Source organism: Pecten maximus, chromosome 7 (assembly GCF_902652985.1).
Source record: "Pecten maximus chromosome 7, xPecMax1.1, whole genome shotgun sequence".
Classification (NCBI taxonomy): domain Eukaryota; kingdom Metazoa; phylum Mollusca; class Bivalvia; order Pectinida; family Pectinidae; genus Pecten; species Pecten maximus.
This window is the reverse complement of record NC_047021.1, coordinates 14,679,243-14,700,373: the sequence shown is the minus strand read 5'-3', so window position 1 is coordinate 14,700,373 and position 21,131 is coordinate 14,679,243. Positions and strand designations below refer to the sequence as shown.

Sequence of the window (21,131 nt, the reverse complement as noted above, 5' to 3'; positions counted from 1 at the left end):
TGTTCTTCTGATCTTTACGTTTCTTTTTCTTTTCATGTTTCTTTATATCATTCAAATCGAGGGGGTCTAAAGAAGGTTTTTTGTTGACTGAAAATTTCAGTGAAAAGTCCATAGATTCATTCGCGCCTTTAACTGTTTTGAGGCTGTTCATCACATTGACATCCGAACCCCCGCGTGTATCATTTGGCGAGGGCGATTTGAAACATGTACCTTCTTTTTTTAAGAGAGCGTTTGCCTTTTCTTCGATGTCGTTGCGCGACATTTTCCACCACTTCCGTCTTGACTTTTGCTTTGCCTTCTTTTCCTCTTCGTTTACATCATTTTGTTGTGATAATGTTTGTATGTGAGCTTCAGTCCACGGACCTTCAATGTTACCGTCCATGACCACTTCTCCCTCTAAGTGAAGTTGAATCTGATGGGGGTCCACACGCCTCTGGCTGCTATATGTGGGCCGCCATCAAAGTCTGTTGTAAGTTGTTGGCATCGACCCGTTTGTTGTACTATGACGTCACATATAGCTTTGTGACGTTTATTGTGAAGCGCGAAACACACCACTGTATTTTAGCGCAATAATTCAATATGAATCTTGATAGCCAGCTTCTTCAGTTTCACTATCAATTTAAATCACAAATACTTGTATATTTACTAATGGTATCAAATGCCAATACTTCTTGGTTTGAAGTCAAATATGAAAGAAACTGCATCTAAAAGTAATTTACTTTACATATCTTCTTACCTATAAATAGGTTTTTCATGATGATGATGATGATGATGATTTACATTTCTGTGGAAGAAAGAAGAAAGAATATCTGTGACGTTATTTATTTATATTAAAATTCTTCAAAAATAAAGTAAATATCAAAAATAAAATCACAACGTTGTTGTTTGTTGTTCATGTAGGACATAATGACTCACGTTACAGGGATATACAAAAACATATCTGATACTATTTATATGATCTAACTAGGAGATAAGTACACTAGGATCACAGAAAGACATGAAAATTCTTTATTATAACAAACAATTCTGCAATCAAATTAAAATCTTCACTTTACCGGGTTTTCGTAACTTCCGTTTCCGGTTTCTGACTGGTTACATTGTCCTTAAAAACCCGATTTTGCCAATAATGCATGACTTTCAAAAGAAGACTTCAGCAAATTAAATGCTTTTTATCCAGAAAACCATTCTAAAAGTCTTTTGTAATAAAGTCATAGAAGAAAAACTATCAGTAGTGTAAATAACTGTTTTTCTTTCCTTTTTATGCAGTTTTCATTAATTGTATAGATGTACTTGTACATGTATCATATTGTAGTTAACTGTACAAAATGAACACTGACATCTTTGAGTTCATGTTTGACTTTAATTGCATATATATTGTGATACATACGTACTTTTGATATTGTTTGATACACTTTGGACAAATAAATCGACATGACTATTCTAACTTATACACTTTGGACAAGGAAATGGACATTACTATTCTAACTTATACACTTTGGACAAGGAAATGGACATTACTATTCTAACTTATACACTTTGGACAAGGAAATGGACATTACTATTCTAACTTATACACTTTGGACGAGGAAATGGACATTACTATTCTAACTTATACACTTTGGACAAGGAAATGGACATTACTATTCTAACTATACACCTTGGACAAGGAAATGGACATTACTATTCTAACTTATACACTTTGGACAAGGAAATGGACATTACTATTCTAACTATACACTTTGGACAAAGAAATCGACATGGCTACAATGTTTTCTAACTTATACATATCACACATGAAACACTGACACAATATTGAAATTAATCTTCTCATCAGTACACATGAAATATGATGTTAACAAAACACACCTAGAAACCAAATCAAACCAAATGGATCGTGGCTTACATGAAGTTGGCCTAATGCGTGGCGTAACTACTGACATCCTACTTTCTGTTCTAAACATTCTTGTTACAATAATTCTACAGACTGTCTCTACATTCAACTTTCAAAATTGGTTTGAAAAAGAGTATACTGTATTACAAGCGGAAGTGAAATCATCAGTCATGTGTCACATTAGACCAAGTTTCCTTTGGCCCTGATACCAGACTTGGACATTCTGACAGATAGATGTCAGGAGTCAGCGCCAGTCTTAGTACATTCTGACAGACAGATGTCTAAAAATATATATCAATTAGAATGTCCATGTCTGGTGTAAGGGCCAGAGGAAACTCGGTCTAATCCCACACAACGTGTAAACATAGGTGTTGAGATTAAATATTTCTAACTGGACTTTTCCTTGCTACAGCTATCTCCGTATATTTACATCCAATAGCTTTCGATTATTCGTCGATTATTGATGCGAGGATATTGATGTGACGTCATCTATGACGTCACGATTTCGTCTTGTCTTTTTTGTCTTTCACTTGACACACCAGTACAGGTACGTGTGAATGATGTATAAGATAGTCACTAACACTGCCCAGAAATGTCCTTCGCATCTTGCCGAGCCCTCGTGTTCCGGTAACAATCAATCCTGCGCCGACATCTTTAGCGACATTTATGATGCCCTCTCCCGGTTTGGACGCATGTGTACTTTTAACAACGCCATCCACCTTAAAAAAAATCCAAAACAGCAGTATACTTAGAATGGAACAGGCTTGATCCGATCAGCTTTATCTGTAAGTTCATATCTTATATGTTTATACATCCATGTCATAACAAGAATCAAACGTTACCATATGTCTCGCTTGTACAGCAAACTCCAAAATTGACTAAAATATCTTTTTTTCCGAAAAAAGAAAGAAAAAATCATCTCCAAATAAAAGTATGGAAGCACCCTGTATACCTGACAGACATGTGTAAACATTGATACATTACAAAAAATATATACACATACATGGTATGTATATATATATATATAAATATACCAAACTTTGCAAAATCACTAATTCTCAAAATTCACCTACACAAAAATGTCATTTTACCTCAAAAATCAATTTTTTTGAAAAGAGAGAGGATAATAAATCTGATATATGAAAGAATTCTTTCAAATTTTGCTATAATTAATTTATAAATCAATTTGGAGAAACAATGCAATTTTTTTTTCTTTTTCTCAAAGTTCAGGGTTTTTACAGCAAAAATAAATAAATAAACAAATGAATGAATAAATGCCATGTACTATGTATAGGGTGTATTGAGATGTTCATGATAAAACGCAACCATATTCCAGATTTTATTGAAAAACTGAGCTAAGCACATAACTCCACAATTAATTCTGAATGCTATTCCATAAAGGAAGGTTGTGTTGAGATGTCCACTATGTGATCTAACGATATAAAAAATTATATAAAAATGTTAATCTAACTATATACCTTTTTTGGTTCAAGTTGGACTTACACGTTTCGATAAACGGATCTAAACGCAAAACTAAAGTGGGATGTTGACGCCGCCGTCGGCTTCACCGCTGGCAAAGTTACGCCATATTGTAACTTATGGTGACGTCACCAATACATGACGTCAAGGTAACGTAAGTATTAGCAATGAATGTGTGTACTTCCCTCAATGATCGCTTTGTAGATCACTAGAGATTTGTAAATAATATGTATAACATATATGCTTCATTTAAGTAATCTCTCGATTGTTTTTTTTATTTAATATAGAAATTACTGAATGCCTTTATCAATATCGTAAAGTTGAAAATAAACCCGTTTGATACATCCGTTATTATATGAACACTCGTGTAAGATTCCCCGATAAAGCGACTACATAAACGCGACACTACTTTAAACTTTGAGATAGAATAGCTCATATCTCGCAGTTGGATCACACAGACACAATATAAACGTCACATCTATCAAATCGTTCTATATAGATTTTTCGTGGTTTTTCCTATGTCATAATATCCTGAGTATATACTGGGATGGCCTTATCCGGCCTGGTGTATAGATGACACAAGTTATGTTCATTTTATACAGGATCAGTAGTAAGGGTCAAGCAAGCATGTTCATTGATGGAATTACGTCCTATCAATATCTGAGGTCATTTTAGGACGGCCTCCCCTGTCTGCGAGATGCCTACGTGTGGTGAATGTTTGTGTTTTGGGAGGCTGTGATATTTGTTCGTGTTTTAAGAGGCTGTGATATATGTTTGTGTTTTGAGAGGCTGTGATATTTGTTTGTGTTTTGAGAGGCTGTGATATTTGTTTGTGTTTTAGGAGGCTGTGATATTTGTTTGTGTTTTGAGAGGCTGTGATATTTGTTTGTGTTTTGGGAGGCTGTGATATATGTTTGTGTTTTGGGAGGCTGTGATATATGTTTGTGTTTTGGGAGGCTGTGATATATGTTTGTGTTTTGAGAGGCTGTGATATTTGTTTGTGTTTTGGGAGGCTGTCATATATGTTTTGGGAGGCTGTGTTTTGGGAGGCTGTGATATTTGTTTGTGTTTTGGGAGGCTGTGATATTTGTTTGTGTTTTGGGAGGCTGTGATATTTGTTTGTGTTTTGGGAGGCTGTGATATATGTTTGTGTTTGTCCCCTTGTGATAGCGCGGAACTGATGCCGACTTATAGTGCTTCCTCACTCAATGAAGTTTACTGCCGAAAACACCCAGCAGTGCACCCCACCCGGTCACATTATAGTGACATCGGGCGAACCAGTCGTCCCACTACCAAAAATGCTGAGCGCTAAGCAGGAGTACAGTATTAACTACCATTTTTATAAACTCTGGTATGTCTCGGTCAGGGAACAAGTGAGGCAGTGCCAAGGGAGACATTAGGAAGAAAAATGTTTAAAAAGAAGAGAAAAGATAATATCCCAAATTTAGTCGCCTCTTACAATTACTTACGCCCGGCTTGTAGGACCAGTTATAATCATAATAGAGCTAACAGCGTTTGAATTGTAATTTTTTCTCTACTATGTGTTTGTGGGAGATATTAAATTTAGCTCCGTCTATGTCCGGCCGCAGTGCTATTTCATCAAAACTCTGTCCTCATCTGGTACACAAATAAGTTGTGCCTTTTGATATTGGCTAGATTCCATTTCACCATTTCATTGTTACCACGGTAACAATGCAAGCTCGAAAAACCCTTCTGAGCTCTACAAAACTTTGCATACATATCAAACTAGTGCCAAAGCTATGCCCAACCTCATGCCCATTGTGAATTCTACAATAGTTGATATGGTTCCCCTTATATTTGTTTTCCTAATATCTTCCATATATCTTTGAGAATTTTCTTGATAATTCATTTTCCTACGTATAGTTGCTGTGAATATCGTGTGTGTGTTTTACTGTTTTATGAAGGTTTATCAATGCCAGTATCACAGACGTACATTTATTCCATTGTATCGACACAGTTGTATTTCTGCGGGATGTAAAAATGCAACTGGAGAGGAGGGCGGCAATATTATAGCTACATGTTGGTTTCAATAACAGAAATCGTGAGGATTTAATGGATTTGTTCTGCAACTTCACCACGCGCTAAGCGTCGTTAATGGGACAGCAATGCTGCGGAACATTTAAGCCGCTGGTAGCTGTAAAATCGTTTGAAAAGCACTCAGGACAAATCCCGAAACACCACACCAAGGACATCGAGATTGATAAACAAGACGTGTGGATACCGGGAATACAATGTCGTCAATCAAAGACAATTCCTTTACAACCATACCACATTACAGTCGCGATATAACATATCTGTCATCACCACAAACCCGGGTAGTGTATGTTTAACCAGTTGAAAGTCCAACCAACCAGGTAGCGACATACATGAACCAAGTGTATGGTATACACCCGATAGGATGTCCCATAATCTTTATTGGGACCGCCCTGGCCTCTGGCCCTATGGTGGGGAATGTATCCTTCTCCCTAACAATATGTTCTCCTCGCCTAATTATTCTTCAAACAAAATGTTGACAAAATCCTTCTCACAAGAGAGAAGAATTCAAGAGTTCCTCGATTTATCAATTCTAATTTAAGGTTTAGGGATAAGCTTTTCAGCCGATTGGGACGAGAATGCCATTTCTCCGTCAGTTCCTGTTGAGGTGGGGGATGACGGCCGCTGTGCCATGTAACATAAGCTTACCGGACATTTAGACTATAGGTAATCTAAAATACACTACTCATATTCTGTTACTAGTGGGGTGGGGTGGGGTGGAGGTTTGTTTATAACATAAGTATTACATTATGTCCATTTTGTAGAATAAAATGTATTCGTTTCGTTAAAACTATGATTCGTTCAAAAAATGATCTTACATGTATACCTTGACCCGTCCACGTATCAAATAGGATATATTTTGATCACCCAGTCCCATTATGGTTATTATGCGTGACTAAGATGTGTACCTTGAGCTCTTTCATATATGTGGCGAACTCTTCCAGTCTCGCCTGTACTTTGTGCAGCTCATGGGAGAGGATTGCCTGGAAAGCATCAGCCTCGGCTGGGTTCGGCGCTACAAGAAAATTAATAGGTATTGTCAAAGGAGACAGACAATATGAAGAACGAGTGTACGTTAAGGCCATAGAATTTGTCTCTTCCTCGCAATCTCTGTCGAAATATTTGTCAAAGTCGTAAAAATCGAAGTGTAATCGTTCAATGCTATGAATATCGGCACATTTGGTGTGCGAGTTCAAGTGAAGTTGTCAAAAATCCAATAAAACAAGTGTCTAGTTAAACATACTAGACGACCGGTTCGTTTATCGCGGTTAGGTTAAAATCATCAATATCAGTCTTTTATGTTATTTCGAAATGAAGTTTTGTATTTTTGTACGTTACCTTCCTGTAACGCTCAAATAACCAAAAGGACTGTAAATCCGTAAAACGGTCAGTATATCCTTGAACCCCCAACACCCACGTACGATTACATCGTAACAATAATCATACGTTGGGTTAAGAACGTGGCTCTTGCAAGTATACAGTCGCGCAATCATCAGCGCCATCATCAAACTCCAAGCGCATTTTATACGTAACTCATTACCCGCCGAAATCACAACAAATTAAAATCGTCGCTCAAACACAAGATGCAATTCATATACAGCCATTACATCGATTATCAACCAAACTACAACGTGTTGTTTCGATAAATATAACTTCAATTCTTTATTGCTAACAGGTGTTTTTTTTTTTTAAATTAAAGTGTAGTTTACATCAAATGTATTCTGAACCGGAAAAAAAATGAATATTAAAACGTTTAAAATGACATATCCTGGATAGGATATATATCGACAATTGGAAATGAGAAAAGAAAAATGTTATAAATTTTAGATATCTTTACATCAAACTGACATCTTTACACGACTTCCATCACCTTCCAACCGAGCCGGTGGCTATTGACCAGAATGGACTAACAGCTTTGTGGCTTGCTATCCCTTTGTTTTCGAATATTTGGATATAATTCCTTGTGGAATCATTGTTTGCATAATCGTGTGAATACGCTACAGACTCGACAAATCAATACGTATTTTATATTTAAATCCGAGTGATAAATTTGTGTATCAAGGGAAATATTACGATAACTAACGTAATACGATTCAATAAAGACAACCCACATACACACGCACATCTTAGCTAACACCAGGCCTTACCCAGCCGAATTCTAAAGCCAAAGGTTCTTCGCCCCAGAGGGCCATCGGGACCATGGCACCACTGGCTGTACCAATCAAGCGAACAAGCCTCCAATGAATTTTAATATTTGACCCACAGTTATCTAAATAATTTCACTATAACTCGCCTGTAATGTCGGGAGTTGGTATTTTGGCTGGACCTGCCGTTATTGAAACCATTTTTTCCAGAGAATTTAACAAAAACTTTAAGTAGGATGAGCACCGTTAAGTGTATCAATAAAGTGACCGGTCTCTGTTTACAACTGTCCTCCATCCTAGCTGGTTCTTGGTGGAAATATGACACTAGGGTATAACATAAAAAGGAGCTTGTAAAGGAACAAAAGTGACAAGACAAGACATTTGGAGAGATATATCATCTTGTTTACCGACCTGCACGAGGTTCAAAACAGCTGGTCTTAAATACACGCAATAGATAATACAATAAATAATTACTTCAAAAAGAAAGTCTAATATCAGCCAACACTAGAGGCGGAATAACGGTAAACAAAATCTGTCTTACAACAACAAGAGGCCCATTGGCCTTAACGGTCACCTGAGTTTTGAAATATTTCAGTTAATTTGACTCTTTCTGTACTCCGTACACTGTCTGTGATAAGATCTACTCCGTACACTGTCTGTGATAAGATCTACACCGTACACTGTCTGTGTTATAAGATCTACTCCGTACACTGTCTGTGATAAGATATACTCCGTACATTGTCTGTGATAACATCTACTCCGTACACTGTCTATGATAGGATCTACTCCGTACACTTTATGTGATAAGATCTACTCCGTACACTGTCTGTGATAAGATCTACTCCGTACACTGTCTGTGATAAGATATACTCCGTACATTGTCTGTGATAAGATCTACTCCGTACACTGTCTGTGATAAGATATACCCCGTACACTGTCTGTGATAAGATCTACTCCGTACACTGTCTGTGATAAGATCTACTCCGTATACTGTCTGTGATAAGATCTACTCCGTACACTGTCTGTGATAAGATCTCGGTACACTGTCTGTGATAAGATCTCCGTACACTGTCTGTGATAAGATCTCCGTACACTGTCTGTGATAAGATCTACTCCGTACACTGTCTGTGATAAGATCTACTCCGTATACTGTCTGTGATAAGATATACTCCGTACACTGTCTGTGATAAGATCTATTCCGTACATTGTCTGTGATAAGATCTACTCCGTACACTGTCTGTGATAAGATCTACTCCGTACACTGTCTGTGATAAGATCTATTCCGTACATTGTCTGTGATAAGATCTACTCCGTACACTGTCTGTGATAAGATCTACTCCGTACACTGTCTGTGATAAGATCTACTCCGTATACTGTCTGTGATAAGATCTATTCCGTACACTGTCTGTGATAAGATCTACTCCGTACACTGTCTGTGATAAGATCTATTCCGTACACTGTCTGTGATAAGATCTCCTCCGTACACTGTCTGTGATAAGATCTACTCCGTACACTGTCTGTGATAAGATCTACTCCGTACACTGTCTGTGATAAGATCTACTCTGACACTGTCTGTGATAAGATCTACTCCGTACACTGTCTGTGATAAGATCTCCGTACACTGTCTGTGATAAGATCTCCGTACACTGTCTGTGATAAGATCTACTTCGTACATTGTCTGTGATAAGATCTACTCCGTACACTGTCTGTGATAAGATCTCCGTACACTGTCTGTGATAAGATCTCCGTACACTGTCTGTGATAAGATCTCCGTACACTGTCTGTGATAAGATCTACTTCGTACATTGTCTGTGATAAGATCTACTCCGTACACTGTCTGTGATAAGATCTCCGTACACTGTCTGTGATAAGATCTCCGTACACTCTCTGTGATAAGATCTCCGTACACTGTCTGTGATAAGATCTACTTCGTACATTGTCTGTGATAAGATCTACTCCGTACACTGTCTGTGATAAGATCTCCGTACACTGTCTGTGATAAGATCTCCGTACACTGTCTGTGATAAGATCTACTTCGTACATTGTCTGTGATAAGATCTACTCCGTACACTCTCTGTGATAAGATCTCCGTACACTGTCTGTGATAAAATCTACTCCGTACACTGTCTGTGATAAGATCTACTCCGTACACTGTCTGTGATAAGATCTACTCCGTACACTGTCTGTGATAAGATCTACTCCGTACACTGTCTGTGATAAGATCTACTCCGTACACTGTCTGTGATAAGATCTACTCCGTACATTGTCTGTGATAAGATCTATTCCGTACACTGTCTGTGATAAGATCTACTCCGTACACTGTCTGTGATAAGATCTACTCCGTACACTGTCTGTGATAAGATCTCCGTACACTGTCTGTGATAAGATCTACTCCGTACACTGTCTGTGATAAGATCTACTCCGTACACTGTCTGTGATAAGATCTACTCCGTACACTGTCTGTGATAAGATCTACTCCGTACACTGTCTGTGATAAGATCTACTCCGTACACTGTCTGTGATAAGATCTACTCCGTACACTGTCTGTGATAAGATCTCCGTACACTGTCTGTGATAAGATCTACTTCGTACACTGTCTGTGATAAGATCTACTTCGTACATTGTCTGTGATAAGATCTACTCCGTACACTGTCTGTGATAAGATCTACTCCGTACACTGTCTGTGATAAAATATCCGTACACTGTCTGTGATAAGATCTCCGTACACTGTATGTGATCAGATCTACTCCGTACACTGTCTGTGATAAGATCTACTCCGTACACTGTCTGTGATAAGATCTACTCCGTACACTGTCTGTGATAAGATCTCCGTACACTGTCTGTGATAAGATCTACTTCGTACACTGTCTGTGATAAGATCTACTTCGTACATTGTCTGTGATAAGATCTACTCCGTACACTGTCTGTGATAAGATCTACTCCGTACACTGTCTGTGATAAAATCTCCGTACACTGTCTGTGATAAGATCTCCGTACACTGTATGTGATAAGATCTACTCCGTACACTGTCTGTGATAAGATCTACTCCGTACACTCTCTGTGATAAGATCTCCGTACACTGTCTGTGATAAGATCTACTTCGTACATTGTCTGTGATAAGATCTATTCCGTACACTGTCTGTGATAAGATCTACTCCGTACACTGTCTGTGATAAGATCTCCGTACACTGTCTGTGATAAGATCTCCGTACACTGTCTGTGATAAGATCTCCGTACACTGTCTGTGATAAGATCTCCGTACACTGTATGTGATAAGATCTACTCCGTACACTGTCTGTGATAAGATCTACTCCGTACACTCTCTGTGATAAGATCTCCGTACACTGTCTGTGATAAGATCTACTTCGTACATTGTCTGTGATAAGATCTACTTCCGTACACTGTCTGTGATAAGATCTACTCCGTACACTGTCTGTGATAAGATCTCCGTACACTGTCTGTGATAAGATCTCCGTACACTGTCTGTGATAAGATCTACTCCGTACACTGTCTGTGATAAGATCTACTCCGTACACTGTCTGTGATAAGATCTACTCCGTACACTGTCTGTGATAAGATCTACTCCGTACACTGTCTGTGATAAGATCTACTCCGTACACTGTCTGTGATAAGATCTACCCCGTACACTGTCTGTGATAAGATCTACTCCGTACATTGTCTGTGATAAGATCTACTCCGTACACTGTCTGTGATAAGATCTACTCCGTACACTGTCTGTGATAAGATCTATTCCGTACACTGTCTGTGATAAGATCTACTCCGTACACTGTCTGTGACAAGATCTACTCCGTACACTGTCTGTGATAAGATCTCCGTACACTGTCTGTGATAAGATCTACTCCGTACACTGTCTGTGATAAGATCTCCGTACAATGTCTGTGATAAGATCTATTCCGTACACTGTCTGTGATAAGATCTACTCCGTACACTATCTGTGATAAGATCTCCGTACACTGTCTGTGATAAGATCTGCTCCGTACACTGTCTGTGATAAGATCTATTCCGTACACTGTCTGTGATAAGATATACTCCGTACACTGTCTGTGATAAGATATACTCCGTACACTGTCTGTGATAAGATCTACTCCGTACACTGTCTGTGATAAGATCTACTCCGTACACTGTCTGTGATAAGATCTACTCCGCACACTGTCTGTGATAAGATCTACTCCGTACACTGTCTGTGATAAGATCTACTCCGTACACTGTCTGTGATAAGATCTACTCCGTACACTGTCTGTGATAAAATATCCGTACACTGTCTGTGATAAGATCTCCGTACACTGTATGTGATCAGATCTACTCCGTACACTGTCTGTGATAAGATCTACTCCGTACACTGTCTGTGATAAGATCTACTCCGTACACTGTCTGTGATAAGATCTCCGTACACTGTCTGTGATAAGATCTACTTCGTACACTGTCTGTGATAAGATCTACTTCGTACATTGTCTGTGATAAGATCTACTCCGTACACTGTCTGTGATAAGATCTACTCCGTACACTGTCTGTGATAAAATCTCCGTACACTGTCTGTGATAAGATCTCCGTACACTGTATGTGATAAGATCTACTCCGTACACTGTCTGTGATAAGATCTACTCCGTACACTCTCTGTGATAAGATCTCCGTACACTGTCTGTGATAAGATCTACTTCGTACATTGTCTGTGATAAGATCTATTCCGTACACTGTCTGTGATAAGATCTACTCCGTACACTGTCTGTGATAAGATCTCCGTACACTGTCTGTGATAAGATCTCCGTACACTGTCTGTGATAAGATCTCCGTACACTGTCTGTGATAAGATCTCCGTACACTGTATGTGATAAGATCTACTCCGTACACTGTCTGTGATAAGATCTACTCCGTACACTCTCTGTGATAAGATCTCCGTACACTGTCTGTGATAAGATCTACTTCGTACATTGTCTGTGATAAGATCTATTCCGTACACTGTCTGTGATAAGATCTACTCCGTACACTGTCTGTGATAAGATCTCCGTACACTGTCTGTGATAAGATCTCCGTACACTGTCTGTGATAAGATCTACTCCGTACACTGTCTGTGATAAGATCTACTCCGTACACTGTCTGTGATAAGATCTACTCCGTACACTGTCTGTGATAAGATCTACTCCGTACACTGTCTGTGATAAGATCTACTCCGTACACTGTCTGTGATAAGATCTACCCCGTACACTGTCTGTGATAAGATCTACTCCGTACACTGTCTGTGATAAGATCTACTCCGTACACTGTCTGTGATAAGATCTACTCCGTACACTGTCTGTGATAAGATCTATTCCGTACACTGTCTGTGATAAGATCTACTCCGTACACTGTCTGTGACAAGATCTACTCCGTACACTGTCTGTGATAAGATCTACCCGTACACTGTCTGTGATAAGATCTACTCCGTACACTGTCTGTGATAAGATCTCCGTACAATGTCTGTGATAAGATCTATTCCGTACACTGTCTGTGATAAGATCTACTCCGTACACTATCTGTGATAAGATCTCCGTACACTGTCTGTGATAAGATCTGCTCCGTACACTGTCTGTGATAAGATCTATTCCGTACACTGTCTGTGATAAGATCTACTCCGTACACTGTCTGTGATAAGATATACTCCGTACACTGTCTGTGATAAGATCTACTCCGTACACTGTCTGTGATAAGATCTACTCCGTACACTGTCTGTGATAAGATCTACTCCGCACACTGTCTGTGATAAGATCTACTCCGTACACTGTCTGTGATAAGATCTACTCCGTACACTGTCTGTGATAAGATCTACTCCGTACACTGTCTGTGATAAGATCTACTCCGTACACTGTCTGTGATAAGATCTCCGTACACTGTCTGTGATAAGATCTACTCCGTACACTGTCTGTGATAAGATCTATTCCGTACACTGTCTGTGGTAAGATCTACTCTGACACTGTCTGTGATAAGATCTACTCCGTACACTGTCTGTGATAAGATCTACTCCGTACACTGTCTGTGATAAGATATACCCGTATACTGTCTGTGATAAGATCTACTCCGTACACTGTCTGTGATAAGATCTACTCCGTACACTGTCTGTGATAAGATCTACTCCGTACACTGTCTGTGATAAGATCTACTCCGTACACTGTCTGTGATAAGATCTCCGTACACTGTCTGTGATAAGATATACTCCGTACACTGTCTGTGATAAGATCTACTCCGTACACTGTCAGTGATAAGATCTCCGTACACTGTCTGTGATAAGATCTACTCCGTACACTGTCTGTGATAAGATCTACTCCGTACACTGTCTGTGATAAGATATACCCCGTACACTGTCTTTGATAAGATCTACTCCGTACACTGTCTGTGATAAGATCTACTCCGTACACTGTCAGTGATAAGATCTCCGTACACTGTCTGTGATAAGATCTACCCCGTACACTGTCTGTGATAAGATCTCCGTACACTGTCTGTGATAAGATCTACTCCGTACACTGTCTGTGATAAGATCTACTCCGTACACTGTCTGTGATAAGATCTACTCCGTACACTGTCTGTGACAAGATCTACTCCGTACACTGTCTGTGATAAGATCTCCGTACACTGTCTGTGATAAGATCTACTCCGTACACTGTCTGTGATAAGATCTCCGTACAATGTCTGTGATAAGATCTATTCCGTACACTGTCTGTGATAAGATCTACTCCGTACACTATCTGTGATAAGATCTCCGTACACTGTCTGTGATAAGATCTGCTCCGTACACTGTCTGTGATAAGATCTATTCCGTACACTGTCTGTGATAAGATATACTCCGTACACTGTCTGTGATAAGATATACTCCGTACACTGTCTGTGATAAGATCTACTCCGTACACTGTCTGTGATAAGATCTACTCCGTACACTGTCTGTGATAAGATCTACTCCGTACACTGTCTGTGATAAGATCTACTCCGCACACTGTCTGTGATAAGATCTACTCCGTACACTGTCTGTGATAAGATCTACTCCGTACACTGTCTGTGATAAGATCTCCGTACACTGTCTGTGATAAGATCTACTCCGTACACTGTCTGTGATAAGATCTATTCCGTACACTGTCTGTGGTAAGATCTACTCTGACACTGTCTGTGATAAGATCTACTCCGTACACTGTCTGTGATAAGATCTACTCCGTACACTGTCTGTGATAAGATATACCCGTACACTGTCTGTGATAAGATCTACTCCGTACACTGTCTGTGATAAGATCTACTCCGTACACTGTCTGTGATAAGATCTACTCCGTACACTGTCTGTGATAAGATCTACTCCGTACACTGTCTGTGATAAGATCTCCGTACACTGTCTGTGATAAGATATACTCCGTACACTGTCTGTGATAAGATCTACTCCGTACACTGTCAGTGATAAGATCTCCGTACACTGTCTGTGATAAGATCTACTCCGTACACTGTCTGTGATAAGATCTACTCCGTACACTGTCTGTGATAAGATATACCCCGTACACTGTCTTTGATAAGATCTACTCCGTACACTGTCTGTGATAAGATCTACTCCGTACACTGTCAGTGATAAGATCTCCGTACACTGTCTGTGATAAGATCTACCCCGTACACTGTCTGTGATAAGATCTCCGTACACTGTCTGTGATAAGATCTACTCCGTACACTGTCTGTGATAAGATCTACTCCGTACACTGTCTGTGATAAGATCTACTCCGTACACTGTCTGTGATAAGATATACCCCGTACACTGTCTGTGATAAGATCTACTCCGTACACTGTCTGTGATAAGATCTACTCCGTACACTGTCTGTGATAAGATCTACCCCGTACACTGTCTGTGATAAGATCTACCCCGTACACTGTCTGTGATAAGATCTCCGTACACTGTGATAAGATCTACTCTGACACTGTCTGTGATAAGATCTCCGTACACTGTCTGTAATAAGATCTCCGTACACTGTCTGTGATAAGATCTACTCCGTACACTGTCTGTGATAAGATCTACTCCGTCCACTGTCTGTGATAAGATCTACTCCGTACACTGTCTGTGATAAGATCTACTCCGTACACTGTCTGTGATAAGATCTACTCCGTACACTGTCTGTGATAAGATCTACTCCGTACACTGTCTGTGATAAGATCTCCGTACACTGTCTGTGATAAGATCTACCCCGTACACTGTCTGTGATAAGATCTCCGTACACTGTCTGTGATAAGATCTACTCCGTACACTGTCTGTGATAAGATCTACTCCGTACACTGTCTGTGATAAGATCTACTCCGTACACTGTCTGTGATAAGATATACTCCGTACACTGTCTGTGATAAGATCTACTCCGTACACTGTCTGTGATAAGATCTACTCCGTACACTGTCTGTGATAAGATCTCCGTACACTGTCTGTGATAAGATCTACTCCGTACACTGTCTGTGATAAGATCTACTCCGTACACTGTCTGTGATAAGATCTACTCCGTACACTGTCTGTGATAAGATCTACTCCGTACACTGTCTGTGATAAGATCTACTCCGTACACTGTCAGTGATAAGATCTCCGTACACTGTCTGTGATAAGATCTACCCCGTACACTGTCTGTGATAAGATCTCCGTACACTGTCTGTGATAAGATCTACTCCGTACACTGTCTGTGATAAGATCTACTCCGTACACTGTCTGTGATAAGATCTACTCCGTACACTGTCTGTGATAAGATATACCCCGTACACTGTCTGTGATAAGATCTACTCCGTACACTGTCTGTGATAAGATCTACTCCGTACACTGTCTGTGATAAGATCTACCCCGTACACTGTCTGTGATAAGATCTACCCCGTACACTGTCTGTGATAAGATCTCCGTACACTGTGATAAGATCTACTCTGACACTGTCTGTGATAAGATCTCCGTACACTGTCTGTAATAAGATCTCCGTACACTGTCTGTGATAAGATCTACTCCGTACACTGTCTGTGATAAGATCTACTCCGTCCACTGTCTGTGATAAGATCTACTCCGTACACTGTCTGTGATAAGATCTACTCCGTACATTGTCTGTGATAAGATCTCCGTACACTGTCTGTGATAAGATCTACTCCGTACACTGTCTGTGATAAGATCTCCGTACACTGTCTGTGATAAGATCTACCCCGTACACTGTCTGTGATAAGATCTCCGTACACTGTCTGTGATAAGATCTACTCCGTACACTGTCTGTGATAAGATCTACTCCGTACACTGTCTGTGATAAGATCTACTCCGTACACTGTCTGTGATAAGATATACCCCGTACACTGTCTGTGATAAGATCTACTCCGTACACTGTCTGTGATAAGATCTACTCCGTACACTGTCTGTGATAAGATCTACCCCGTACACTGTCTGTGATAAGATCTACCCCGTACACTGTCTGTGATAAGATCTCCGTACACTGTCTGTGATAAGATCTACTCTGACACTGTCTGTGATAAGATCTCCGTACACTGTCTGTGATAAGATCTCCGTACACTGTCTGTGATAAGATCTTCTCCGTACACTGTCTGTGATAAGATCTACTCCGTCCACTGTCTGTGATAAGATCTACTCCGTACACTGTCTGTGATAAGATCTACTCCGTACATTGTCTGTGATAAGATCTCCGTACACTGTCTGTGATAAGATCTACTCCGTACATTGTCTGTGATAAGATCTCCGTACACTGTCTGTGATAAGATCTCCTCCGTACACTGTCTGTGATAAGATCCCCGTACACTGTCTGTGATAAGATCTACTCCGTACACTGTCTGTGATAAGATCCCCGTACACTGTCTGTGATAAGATCTACTCCGTACACTGTCTGTGATAAGATCTCCGTACACTGTCTGTGATAAGATCTACTCCGTACACTGTCTGTGATAAGATCTACTCCGTACATTGTCTGTGATAAGATCTACTCCGTACACTGTCTGTGATAAGATCTACTCCGTACACTGTCTGTGATAAGATCTACTCCGTACATTGTCTGTGATAAGATCCCCGTACACTGTCTGTGATAAGATCTACTCCGTACATTGTCTGTGATAAGATCTCCGTACACTGTCTGTGATAAGATCTACTCCGTACACTGTTTGTGATAAGATCTCCGTATACTGTCTGTGATAAGATCTATTCCGTACACTGTCTGTGATAAGATCTACTCCGTACACTGTCTGTGATAAGATCTCCGTACACTGTCTGTGATAAGATCTACTCCGTATACTGTCTGTGATAAGATCTACTCCGTACACTGTCTGTGATAAGATCTACTCCGTACACTGTCTGTGATAAGATCTACTCCGTACACTGTCTGTGATAAGATCTATTCCGTACACTGTCTGTGATAAGATCTACTCCGTACATTGTCTGTGATAAGATCTCCGTACACTGTCTGTGATAAGATCTACTCCGTACCTTGCTATTGGTTCTCTCTCTGTCAATGTTGACGATTATTAACACGCGACAATGATGTTGATGAATACTGACTTATACTTCTGGTTCAAATTAAGGTCGATGTGCATTAATACTTTATTGAAAGACAAGGACCACACGACGATTTGCCAACTGGTATGGGAAAGGACTTACAGAGTATACGGTAAATCGGCAGGTCATGATAGTAGTGCTGAAGAGGCTAATCTAAGCAAATTTGTAATTCAATAACTGGGATTTAGTTCTGAATGGAATTTCCAGACAGACAGTGAATATAATCATTACCGTGCACGAGGAGTTAGTTTAAAGTCCGTGTATACGGTGTTATAACTGACTTCCTACTGGTAGAACGTCCATGATGGAACAGAAACTTACAAAAGCTTGACAAGTCTATTGTCCAGTGAAAAAGTACTAAGACAGCCTACAGTTGTGACTTTCCCTAGGATCGCTCTTCCACAATTCGGCTAAAATTTACCTTAATGGTAGAACTGTGATATCAAATTTGAGAAGTTAGTCACCTTGCCAGAATTGTGACTAACAATTGTAAATCCTAATTCTTGTTGAGGCTATGACTTACCCATCGTCGGAGACCCACGGTTGATTGCACTACACGCTACACTTAGTGATAAGTGAAGCGTAGCGTAGTGCAATCAACCGTGGGGATCCGACGATGTGACTAAACACGAAATACCATGAATTACCGTGGTAGAACTGGGATGCTGAGAAGACCTCGCCCAACTCTACACAATACACCATAACTACCCTGTCGTCCGGCTTCCAGGCGTGCTCCACGAACCCTGAAACATAAGGAATATTTCACATTTAAACTCTACTCAAAGCGCATCCTGAGGCTTTATTCAAATCAATATAATTTTTGATGACACAATTTGAATTACACATGTAATTTGATGGAAATACACAAACACACATACACGTATATGTATATACAAACTAGTCAACGGTTTTGCTGCATGCGAACCCGTTCCTGGCTTTAGTTACTGTGACATGAATATTAAAGTTCGTCGAATAATTTCAGAATTGTTAGTTAATAAAACTGTGATTAAACCGCGTGATAACACTAATTAAAATGACAAATAAATGATTTTACTATTAAAGTCTGTACAGTTGATATCACTTACGAACTGAATAGTCGGCATCACAAAACAGAAATACAAACGTGTAATAAAAAAGCAAGCCGACACCTGCATTCAAAAGCACATCAAATCCATTCACATGCCCATGAAACAAAAACCAGTTCAACAAATTTACCCCGCTTGATTTTCATAAAATATACTTGACCTTTTACCAGCATCGGCGTAGAGATAATGCCGACAGTCAAATGACATATATTTTTCGATACGTATCCAAGTTTTGTCAGAATATCTTATTGTGGTGACATATTGTAAGGATGTGGTATATTGTGGTGACATATTGTAGGGATGTGGTATATTGTGGTGACATATTGTGAGGATGTGGTATATTGTGGTGATATGTTGTGAGGATGTGGTATATTGTGGTGACATATTGTGATGATGTGGTATATTGTGGTGACATATTGTGATGATGTGGTATATTGTGGTGACATATTGTGAGGATGTGGTATATTGTGGTGATATGTTGTGATGATCTGGTATATTGTGGTGACATATTGTAAGGATGTGGTATATTGTGGTGATATGTTGTGATGATCTGGTATATTGTGGTGACATATTGTAAGGATGTGGTATATTGTGGTGATATGTTGTGAGGATGTGGTATATTGTGGTGACATATTGTAGGGATGTGGTATGTTGTGGTGACATATTGTAAGGATGTGGTATATTGTGGTGACATATTGTAGGGATGTGGTATATTGTGGTGACATATTGTAAGGATGTGGTATATTGTGGTGATATGTTGTGAGGATGTGGTATATTGTGGTGACATATTGTAGGGATGTGGTATATTGTGGTGACATATTGTAAGGATGTGGTATATTGTGGTGACATATTGTAAGGATGTGGTATATTGTGGTGACATATTGTGAGGATGTGGTATATTGTGGTGACATATTGTAAAGGTGTGGTATATTGTGGTGACACATTGTAAGGATGTGGTATATTGCGGTGACTTATTGTGACGATGTTGTATAGTGTGGTGACATATTGTAAGGATGTGGTATATTGTGGTGACCTATTGTAAGGTTGTGGTATATTGTGGTGACATATTGTAAGGATGTGGTATATTGTGTTGATTTATTGTAAGGGTGTGATATATTGTGGTGACATATTGTAAGGATGTGGTATAGTGTAGTGATTTATTGTAAAGATGTGGTATATTGTGGTGATATGTTGTGAGGATGTGGTATATTGTGGTGACATTGTAAGGATATGGTATATTGTGGTGGCATTTTGTAAGGATGTGGTATATTGTGGTGACATATTGTAAGGATGTGGTATATTGTGGTGATATGTTGTGAGGATGTGGTATATTGTGGTGACATATTGTAGGGATGTGGTATGTTGTGGTGACATATTGTAAGGAGAAGTCGTTTATAAGTTGGAAAAACTTGCTGACTAATCCCTTTGTCATTATTATATGCCAATAAAATATGTTTAAACTAAACATATTGTAAGGATGTGGTATATTGTGGTGACATATTGTAGGGATGTAGTATATTGTGGTGACATATTGTGATGATGTGGTATATTGTGGTGACATATTGTGTGAATGTGGTATATATATTGTGGTGACATATTGTAAGGATGTGGTATATTGTGGTGATTTATTGTAGGGGTGTGATATATTGTGGTGACATAATGTAAGGATGTGGTATAGTGTGGTGATTTATTGTAAGGATGTGGTATATTGTGGTGATTTATTGTAAGGGTGTGATATATTGTGGTGACATAATGTAAGGTTGTGGTATATTGTGGTGACATATTGTAAGGATGTGGTATATTGTGGTGACATATTGTAAGGATGTGGTATATTGTGGTGATATGTTGTGAGGATGTGGTATATTGTGGTGACATATTATAGGGATGTGGTATATTGTGGTGACATATTGTAAGGATGTGGTATATTGTGGTGATATGTTGTGAGGATGTGG

General features: G+C 39.4%; 1 protein-coding gene across 1 annotated transcript; it reads right to left on the bottom strand.

The window, feature by feature from the left end:
• Window positions 1-2,388: 2,388 nt before the first annotated feature.
• LOC117331081 (universal stress protein Sll1388-like) lies at window positions 2,389-19,386 on the bottom strand. The gene is made up of 4 exons (XM_033889678.1): window positions 19,347-19,386; window positions 18,742-18,837; window positions 6,334-6,440; window positions 2,389-2,610 (listed from the first exon to the last, which is right to left on the bottom strand). The coding sequence occupies exons 1-4, from the start codon at window positions 19,384-19,386 to the stop codon at window positions 2,389-2,391; spliced, it is 465 nt and encodes a 154-aa protein (XP_033745569.1).
• Window positions 19,387-21,131: the final 1,745 nt, after the last annotated feature.